Raw genomic sequence first — 10893 nt, forward strand, 5'->3', positions numbered from 1 at the left:
CAACTTTTGTTAATGCGAGTTTGGTTGCAAAAACTGAGAACCATCTTTCATATATGCTATCACTGCGAGTTCAACCGAGTGAGCTTGCCCAGCTCGAGCTCAACTCGCTTGTCTTCTCGAGTTCATTTCTTAGCTGAACTTCAATAGTTTATTTAACAACCTAAGTTTGAGTCGAGCTTAACCAGGTAAGTTGAGTCGAGGCTGAGTTGGCTCGACATCGAGTGGAGAATTCAAAGGATCGTGTGTGTGTGTGTATATAATATATACATATATATATTGAAATCAACAGACTGCCGGACATCGCCAGATGACTAAATATTTTACATATGTTGTTTAAAATTAACGTAAAACCATCACTAAAAACATTATAAACTATTTTGATATGATAATTTTGTGGCTAAAAATTTTTAGCGACAAATTTTAAATATTTAACCATTTGGCAACATTCGGCAGCCACTGATTTCAATTCTTATATATACAACATTTAATACTGTCGAAAAGGACGAACAAATAATTTCATATTGCATGCACTCTGGTGCATTACACGCCATGATGTATTAACTTTTCATTAGCCTTACGGTTACAAGAGTCTGCATTCGCAGTGGATCACTCGGACTCATCACAATAATCATGCAAGTGTCTGTGCATCTTCTCTCTGTTTTAGGACTCTGCAGGCTGCAGCTCTCATTACACCAAAGATTCCAAGAACCAAAATCATACTGTAAATCCCATTTTTATTTCCTCAAAATAGAGTTGTTTCAAAACTCTGAAAAGGAGAACTCTCCACAGCATTACAGAGCTCAGTGGGGGACTCCCGCATCTTCAGAACAGTTTTCATCACCATCTAAATATTACCAAGAAGGTTGGCCACGTACCACTCGACTCCTGTGAGATAGGTGGGTTAATGCATTCATCTGCAAGGTGGAAGGCCAACAAGCAGCAACTTCCTAAGTTTAAGAGGCTCCGGTGAAGATAAAAGCCTAAAGTGCGTAGACCCTCTTCTCCTTGTTCAACAGTTCATTATCTGACAATGCAGACTTCGACCAGGAATGGGACCGACTATCCGATCCTCTCCTTATGTTCCTCAAGCTTGATTCCTCCATTCTGTTCCTGACAACACAGTATGTCATGGAGCCAATGGTCACCAACATGATTGAACCACCAATAGCTGTAACTGATTCAGCCAACCACCACGAACGGTGGCCAACCACAACATATGTGAGAGAGATGAAGGCTATGGATATAAGAAGACAAGCAATCCACATAAGCTTGTTAATAACAAACATCAACCTCTTCTTCGCCTTTGGCTCTATGACAACAATGGATGTTTGAGCAACGACGACAGCTAAAGATATGAAGAGTGCCAGAGAGTCAAATATCAGGAACACAATAAAGGCAGCCTCCCCAGCCACATAAGCTTGTCCACGTGTAATTTTTTCTTTTGGATTAGTTGTGTCAGCAAATTGACCCGGTACAGTAAATATAGCAGCAAAAGCCACTGTTGCAATAAGAACTGCAACAACTGTGGCAGAATTGATGGCATTGTTGAGCCCCTGTATGTGCATCTTCTTTAGCCGCTTTGTGATTTTCTGGACGCTCACCCTGGTCTGCTGAGTTTGCTGAATCTGTGAGTGGACCTCATGTTTTATATCACTAACTGTCTGTTTAAGTTGCCTTGCAGCTGTGGGTGGATTTGAACTTGCCTTGGAGGTTTCTGCACCTCTTTCTCTTAGAATAGCAGCAATTTCTGAATTTGAATTCTTTTCAGAAATATCCAGTGCAGTTTCGCCAGCCTTGTTCACAGCATTTATATTTAAACCCTCAGCACCTAAGAGAGCTGCTACCATCTGTGAACAATAACAATGCTTTATGACATAGCAGTAACACAAATATTTTCGCATTTTCATAACAAGAGAGGACCCTCAATCTGTGATAACAAAGCAGAAAGAAGGAAGAAATAAAATGTTTCATCATGACACCTCTAAACCAGAAAAGAGCAAGGAAAATCAGAGGAAGATACTCAGGGAACTGCAGGCTTCAAGAGCCAAGCCAAACCAAAAGCGAACTTTTTTTTTTCCAACTCCTTCCCACTAGATAAGATCATTCAAATTGAAATTCAACACACGCAACAGCTGAAAGGCATGCAGCCGTGGCTACAATCAAAGGAGCTAGGTTTCATGAGTCCATATTAAATCGCTTCCCATTGATGTCAATGGCATATTTAGTCCACCAGACTACCGGACCATAATAAGATGTAATGTATAAGAAAAAATGTCAAACACTATTTGCTCGAGTTTTTCAGCATGTGTACATGATGGTTTATGGAAACAATACTTCTTGGCTTGCGGACGAAGCTATGCCTCCTTAATTGACAAATTCCAACAATTTGATATGCGATGCACAAAGTACCTTTCCCTATTAGATATCCTAAAGTATTTCAAATAATTTTCATTTGCATAAAAAGGCTCAGGCTCAATAACCTGAAACCATGAAAATTCTACCAGCATTTCATCAAATATCAAAATTGTCTTCCCAAGAACCATGCAACTGTGTACTTTTTTGGCATTGTGATATGTTTGTCATGAGGGAAAGAACCTGACCTTTTAATAGCTTGTATTTGTGAAGAGAACTGGGTTTCAATTAGACTTGTCCAGACTGCTAAAGCAAGTAGAGGAAGCTGAACCTATCTTTAAAAAGAAATTTAGAAAATACAGTAGTCAATATCATACTCTTATCAGTAGAGTCTGCTCACAGTTTTCTGAGCAAGAAAGTTTTTTTTCTCTTGTCAGGTCCAACGATATTTACTTGCCATCCATTAGTTTTTCAACAACTGCAAATCCAAAATACTAGTGAGAACTTTTAGAAACACAAACTGCAACTTCATAAGCAAGTGAAAACAAACAAAATTTTGAAGGCAACAGATTTTGTTTATTGAATAAGAGAATCAAAAGGAGCCTTTATTGTAAGAGATACCTATTTTACAAGAATGTGACACTAGGATGTAAAACTGTATGAGAGAGATAAAAGAACGAAAAATTCCAAGACTTCCAGAAGGGGAATCAATTGATGAAACAGAAAAATGAAGAGATTGTAAAAGCACGAAGACACAGGAGAAAAACATGATTCTGAATGTGTCATTCAGAGTTGTTATGGTATGGTAATACCAAGGGAAATTATTACATTTTTTTTTTTTATCTCAAAGGCATACAAGCTTCTGAGAGTGAAATTTTGAATGATGTAAAAAACAGGTTACCTTCTCCGTTGTATTCATTTTAGGCGAGGATGATTTTTTTTTTTTTTTTTAACTAAAAGAAGTTAACAATACGAATGAGCAATTATATTTGTTACAAAAAGTAGAATCGTTGGTCGAAAACTGTCATTGGTCAACAGAAACAACAAGATGAATCAACACATCTCAAGCCACTGCTGAACATTACATGCTATATTATGTAACAATAATGCCTTCAACCCAATCAAAGAATGGAAGTACTTAATGTTCATCCAGGGCAACACACAACCAAGCACAGTGCGGTGCCAGAAAAGTACCATAAAAAGAAAGCATATTCATGTTAGCAAAGTTACAAAGTCTTAAGGAGCAACATTTCAGATGCTTTGCTTGCTGTAGCCTGTAGATCAGGGGCCCATATCCTGTACGCAAATCCTGAGAAAGAGGGGGCCTATAATAATCAAACCACCACAACAGCACATCACTACTTCCTTGATAACAGTCGTTCACTAACAACATCAAGAATATTTTGGTTCCATACAATGGTGATCAGGTTTGTACAAACACCATACTCTTTGTTTCTTCTTGTGCTCCCTGTTTGTTGAGATAAATTCATGTTTTTGCAGACTATTCATATAAATCTTACTCAAGGAAGTGCGAAGTATTTGGAAGCAGGAAAGACATTGGAACTTACATATTCAGTCAAATGGGTCTCACCTAATGTTACGTTTGCACATCCTTCTGATGTTTACCTGGATTATCCTTTCTTTAAGCACCAGGTGAATGAAGGAAGATTTTTATTAAGACAAATATTTGTTTCTTTCCTTTTTTTGCCATTTTTCCAAACCTATGACACTAGGATTGACCGGACACCAGTGTCCTGTCTTCTCCATTCCCTCCCCATACAAACACTCACATTTAAAGAAGTTTCTCTAGCAAATCCTAACAAGAAAACATCATGCACACCCCTATTGCAGACATCCCATAAAGAAAAACATCTTGTAGCACCCTGTAGAAATTAGAAGATTTGTACATCATATCTAACAGGAAGAATTGTGCAACAAACAATGTCGAAATGATAGAAAACAAGAAGTAGATAGACTACTTGGACTCTACATGAAATGCAGAAAGCAACGCCATAATGCATACCGGAAGACGGCCCTTGCGGGTTGCAATATGAAGAGCTGTATTTCCCTTGCCATCCTCCAAACCTATCACACTAGGATCAAATCGGAGCATATCTCTTACCACCTCAACAACTTGTCCTTTTACAGCCATATGCAGTGCAGTCTGCCCCTTTTTATCAGTTCTCAAACACAAACTTGTATCCTTCGTTAGAAGGGCTCTCACTACAGGCACATGCCCCATCCTCGAAGCAGAATGAAGGGCGGTTTTCCCATTGCTTCTTGCTATCTTAGCCAAACTAGCATCCGTCTCTAGTAGAAGTTCAACGACATCAATATGGCCCTGATACGCAGCGGAGTGCAATGCTGTTGAATTTGAGAGGTCCGCAGTCATGGCTAATTCAGGGAACAGACGAAGTATCTCTTTCAAAACCTCTGCAAAAACCCTAAAGGGGATTAACTTAAGAGGACAAGAAGGGGAGAACTAACTCAAGGAAAAAATAATATATGAAGATATTTCAAACATAAAAGAAGAAACACCAACAGCAGGATGTATTCAGAATCCTCGCAATCAGAATTGAAAGAAACAGGAGCATTCAGAATCGTATCAATATGGTTACACCATTTGCATAAAAAGTCATTCCTTCAAGAGGAGCATTCAGAATCGTATCAAGATCAACGCCCATTCTTCTCTAGGAAGAACGATAAATCATTATGAACATGAACGAAGTGTTGTCTAAGTCACTCTTGTAAAGCATCGGGCCATCCATGGGTGAATAATCCTGCAAAACCTCCATGAAGATTCAAACAAGCGGAAGTTTGAAAGATGAATGATTACCAGCATGGCCCTGCTTGGCAGCAATATGAAAGGAGTCATAACCATTCCTGGCCTTCACAGAAGCAGTTTCGACATCATAGACTTTCAAAAGCTTGGCAACGACGCGGGCGTGGCCGTTCTCTGCCGCAACGTAAAGTGGGATCTCGCCACTTTGATTTTCCTTCGACAGCAATCCCTTCAGCCCGTCTTTCCCTGCCTCACGGATAATCTCCTGAATCCTCAGAAGATCTCCAGCTCTACAAGCCAAATGCAAAGGGGTATCACCCCTCTTCATTGATAATTCTCTTGTGCCCTTCTTTTCATGGAAACTAGGAAGCCTTTGAGCTGGTAATTCTCTGGTGCTCCTCCTCTCATGGAAACTGAGTTGCCTTGTAGTTGGTAATTCTCTGGTTGTCTTCCTCTCATGGAAACTAAGCTGCCTCCTAGTTTGTAATTCTGTGGCGTTCTTCCTCTCATGGAAACTAATCTGCCGTGTAGTTGACGCCATGGAACCAGATGAAGACAGGCACTGAAAAGGAAGAGCTTCTGAACAAAAACTCTGTCGCAGATTCAGAAGACCGTAGAAGAGTAGATAATCAATAGCAGGAAGAAGGACAGGAAGAAAATCTTATCCAAAATGATCGATCGCCCAATTCCATAGCTCGGCTTTTGCCCACAAATCCATGTCCAACAAAAACAAGAGAGAGCAAAATTCTCTCGTTGGTATCACCTGGTGCGTACGCGACAAATTATGGAGAGGAAAGGAAAAAGGAAAGAACCCAACTATGCTCCTTCCTAGTACTCAACACCCATACGCGGCCTTACAGAAACCTTCAGAAAACCAGCATGGTTTCTCAAGCAATAACTCAACAAAAATGACACCAGTGTTCCTCCTTTTGGTTACAAGAACCAAACTTCACCAAATTTCATTACTCCAACATCAAAAACTGTCGGCAGCATCACTAGCAACTGATAAACCGAAACAACCGTGAACACAGACGGACCCCAAAAATAACAACGCACTTTCCCCCCCTGAAATCCTGACTTCCTGAGTGCAGATTTTAAGAGAGTCTGAACTCAGAACCCCTTTAAGATGGGACCTTAGAAGTCAGAATTCTAAAAAAAAGTGAGACTCCCCTTCCTCTTCCGGTTTTGTGCACCATCAAGCCATTTTTCTAGGTGAGACCTCTGATTGAAGACCGCTAAAACCAATCTTTCCAAGTGCCATTAAGTGATCATAATAAGAATCTTTCCTGAAGATATGAAATTGAAGCTCTGACAGCCACCGAGGGCAACACTGAGAGGGTTCCATACGCTTTTAGAAACGCGAGACGCCTAAGAAAAAGCCAAAAATTGAAGGCATCCGAACGATGGGCACCAGTCCCACCACCGGAAGCCAAAAATGCATTTTATGACAATTACTGAATTACGACAGAGAGATTCAATGGCACGCTAGATAAATAGTAAAACCGTAAAAGGGAAACTTTTAGTTCTAGCAACAGTAAGGTGCTTTTAATCTTTCAGTATCGATCATCATGTTTTAATAACTGCCCATAAATGATCTTATACCAATAAATACGAAGGCTTGGAGCTATCATCATATTAGCCACTTCATTTAAGTATTTCACTCTGACAAATTTCAAATATGTGTCACCTCATTCCTCAGGAAATTCTTTACTTGAAACCTTAAATTAACTATTGCTTCGCAGGTGCCAGTCAGCAAATGATCCATAGGAAAATTCCGAAAGTATGATGCTAATAAATAATACCAAAATAAGAAACCAAATAGTTGAAAAAATAATATTTGAACATCAGCATGTTCCCATTATTCTTCCAAAAAATATACCTCTATAAATAAATTGATTGAAACAGAGAGAGAAGGAAAGAGAAAGAGAGAGAGAGAGGGGGGGGGGGGGGTAGATTGTTTGCGTTTGTGCTCGGATAATTTTTCAGAAACGTTGGAAGATTGAAAAGACGAAGCCCGGTGCATATTCGACGGAAGGACTGTGGTGACAGCAAATTTGACGATGGTAAGAGACAGGACCACACTGGATCAACGGCTTCAGACGCTCTGGTGTCTAAATTTTCCAGAGGGAAACATGACGAACAAAACGGAGAAAGGTGAGTGAAGGTTTAAACTTTTGATGCTTAAACCCCAAACCTTAAAAAAAAAGAAAGAGGAAAATGCAATTATTAAAGATGCTCCATGTTTTCGCGATAACTTTTAATATTTTAAAAACATTATGACTTCTGTAACCATATTTCTTGAGGTCCGGTTTCTTCTCAAGGGAAGAAGAGGTCGAATATCGTAAATCTTCGTTCTATTATCTTATTATTAACACGGTGAGTTTCTTGTTGCATCTTGTGCTTGTTTGTCGTCTAATGCATAGTTTTATTTTCACACACATCTTCCTTTTTCATGAAACTAAAATATTTCTGCTGTTTTCCCTTTGGTTTATTCTCGGTATTGATAAATAAACAGAAGAAGAAAACCGATTTTATTGCCGTGTCTCTGATTGGTTTAATTCTTGAGGTCCTCCTTCCAATCAGGTAGCCTCCATAGATGCTCCACGAAGGCAAAATATCTTTATTGACTGCAAATTTGTCAGTATGTAAAATCAAATGCTTACACCACGGCTGGATTGTCCACGTGATTGCCTTTTCGATTGAAGTAAACTGATAAGTCTAATATTGTCCTATAAGGAATAGAGATCGTCTTAACATTTGTTTTCACGTTTCTAGATCATTGTTGTAAGACTTTTTAGCATACTCGGCAGTTTATTTTCATTGATAGACTAATAACTCCCACTGTACGCAATACTAATGATGTGTTTTAAGTTTTTAGGGGTCCTCATCATAGTTAATGTATAAATAAATAAAGGTCTTGAAATGCTAAGTGAACCGGCCAAATCAGCTAAATGAATGAAAAGCAGTAAACTTAATTTGCTTTAGTTAGGAACATCATGGTGTTCGCAACCAAACACTGAACACAAATATTTCTGATGGAGTTAGCATTACGGATGGGGCGGGAGCCAGTTCTATTTTGAACTTTTGTGGCGTCAACAACTTCATGTAGGTTAAAATATGCATGTTGAAGTAGAGACTGTCGCTCCAAAACACTAAAAATATGCTTGATACCCTAAGAAATAGACGAAATGATAGAAGTTTCTGCTTTTAGGTGAGCGATAAGATGAAATATTCTTTTTGCTTACCCCAAATACATCAAACACAATTATGTCATGTTTCGTAAAATAATAATATGTACTACATGTTTCAAAAGCATAAAAAGTTCTTTTGAGAAGGTGTAAAACCATGGCAACGATCATTCCAAATGGTGCCCACATGGGCGCACTTTCTTTTTTAATGAAAGGTTCCTCCTTTTCTAATTCTAATAAACAAGGTAGGCCACGTGCTTGTGTGTATGTGCGCGTGCATATCTGATACAATGTGCAAGGATTCTTACGATACATAGTTATTGTAGTTATTGCAAGCGTCACTAATATGAATATGAGTGCCTCCCATCCAGGACCAGAAGCCAGTAAAGGTTCTTTATAATACCAACCGAATTGGCCGACCAAGATTGTACGAGCTTTTTCTTTACAAGGCAAAAGGATATTCCCTAATGTTTAAGTAAACGTAGTTCGATATTACGGTTTTAGGGGGGGAATAACAGTATTGACCATCCTAATTAGAAGCCGATGTCTACAACAATTTCTGTCCCTTGATACACAAAGGCAGTGAATAGGACAAATTAATAGAGGCCCTCGCACATGAAGTTTACACGAATGTCTGAGCCCTTGGCAGTTGCAAAAGAGAATATCCTGGGTTGTTTGACAACAATAATATTTTCTTCTGTCTTATTTATTTGCGCTAGAATATGGGACACAAACTTATGGAATACTCTAATAAATGTTTCATAGATCCGCTCAATTTTTTTAGAAGATTCACATGACAATGATACAATAGCAAAAAGAGTTACTACATATTTTTTGGACAGATTCATACAGCAATAATATAGTAGCAAAATAGAGTTACCGCTACCAAACAGTTCCTAAGCGGCAGTTTGGCAATTTGAACTGTCAGCTAGTCATGAATTTATCTCAAAACTTAAGGTAGATTTATTAAACACTAAAACTGCGTGTTCATGAATTTGTATCAATTTTTAAGACAGGTTCATAAAATAATTACAAAACGTTCCACTTGCCAAACGAGCCCGGTTATCACCTTCATTTTTATACAAAGTCTAAGGCCAAGTTTTCCAACTATGGTATTTCGTATTCTTAACGGAATGGAATGGAGGTCGAGAAAAAGTAGGGTCATGATTGATGAAGCGCCCCGCCTGCGTACGCGGCCGAAGAGTTGCCTTGGTCAATGGGGATGTGATGGAGCTAGAAATTGAATCTCTAAGGAGGAAGACTTGATTTGACATCACAACAAAACGTGATGAAATGGGCACCACCTTGGAAAGTCCTTATTTTCTGCTTCCAGCTGCCTGACCTTAACTTTATCATTCATTGAGACTTTAGGATGCGTATGGAAAGCAGAAAACTAAATAGTGGCCTCCCGCAAATGGTTTGATATGAATATCAAATATCGTGGGCACTTAAAAGGGTAAAGATTTGAATTTTTTTGATCTCGCTACTTCTATTTCGATCCCTCTTTCTCCCTCTCATTAGAGAGAGAGAGAGAGAGAGAGAGAGAGAGAGAGAGAGAACCTTCTTTTTTGACCTCATGGAAAAGAAGAAGCAGAAAGACAAACTACAAGCTACAGGCAAAAGTTTCCAAGTTCCTAATCAAACTTCTAACGTTATTGACTTCATGCATGTCTAGGCTTTTTCATAAGAGCCTGTATGGCTCTTTGCTGTTACTGTCAAAACGGAACTGTCGTCCAGCTAAGACGTCGTTTTTCTTTTTCATTTACTTGCCAAACTAAATGATAATAAATTTGCTTCGACCCGACCTGCAACATAGTTTAGTAAATGAAATGGAAGGCTGAGCCTCCTCCGCCTCTTGCGGAAGCAACGGTAGATTCCGTTCATCTTCATCTTCAGGATCGGCTGCCGTTATTAAATGGATCACCGCCATCCGCTGGCATTAAATGGACCGTCAACAGCACGCCGATGACGTCATTCCAACGGGCGAGAGTGACGTCACGTGTGCCAAGGAATTAATGCGCTTCATCCCCTAGGTATCAGTTTATCTTTTATCAGAACTAAAATATTTAGAAATTATAAGTAAACATAAAAATTTAGTATCCACATTGAATTTTATGAACTGAAGATCTGAACTATTTGTTTTAAAACTATACAAAGTTTTACTGAGAAAATGTCAATTAAAAATTTATTTAAAGTGGATTACTTTTCAAATCTGCGTACTTTGGCTTCATTTTATGTTTCGCAAACCCGTGCTTTGCCCTTTTTTTCAAAACCATGGTCCTCAAAATTTTCAAAAAACAAGAGGATCATAATGCATAAACATGAGTCAGCTGCGTATATAATTGTTAGGCACCCACTTTCTCATTATTTTGGACAGTTCACCAATTTAACAAATTCGTTGCTTATTTTTTAAGCTATGTAAAATAGCCTAAGCTACATTTTTTGCCAGTGTTATTAAGACTACCTCAAACATAAAGAAATATAAAAAACCAATAAAGCTTATAAACTATTATTTTCCAAAGTAATTTAGAAATCACTTGGATTTTTTAAAAGTGGTTCATCGTATTTGCC

General features: G+C 38.6%; 1 protein-coding gene across 1 annotated transcript; it reads right to left on the reverse strand.

The window, feature by feature from the left end:
- Positions 1-553: 553 nt before the first annotated feature.
- On the reverse strand, positions 554-6556 carry LOC116252584 (ankyrin repeat-containing protein At5g02620-like). Its single transcript, XM_031626947.2, has 3 exons — positions 5189-6556; positions 4376-4785; positions 554-1847 (listed from the first exon to the last, which is right to left on the reverse strand). The coding sequence occupies exons 1-3, from the start codon at positions 5673-5675 to the stop codon at positions 981-983; spliced, it is 1764 nt and encodes a 587-aa protein (XP_031482807.1). The 5' UTR covers positions 5676-6556; the 3' UTR covers positions 554-980.
- Positions 6557-10893: the final 4337 nt, after the last annotated feature.

The sequence above is a fragment of the Nymphaea colorata genome, chromosome 4 (assembly GCF_008831285.2).
Source record: "Nymphaea colorata isolate Beijing-Zhang1983 chromosome 4, ASM883128v2, whole genome shotgun sequence".
Taxonomy (NCBI): domain Eukaryota; kingdom Viridiplantae; phylum Streptophyta; class Magnoliopsida; order Nymphaeales; family Nymphaeaceae; genus Nymphaea; species Nymphaea colorata.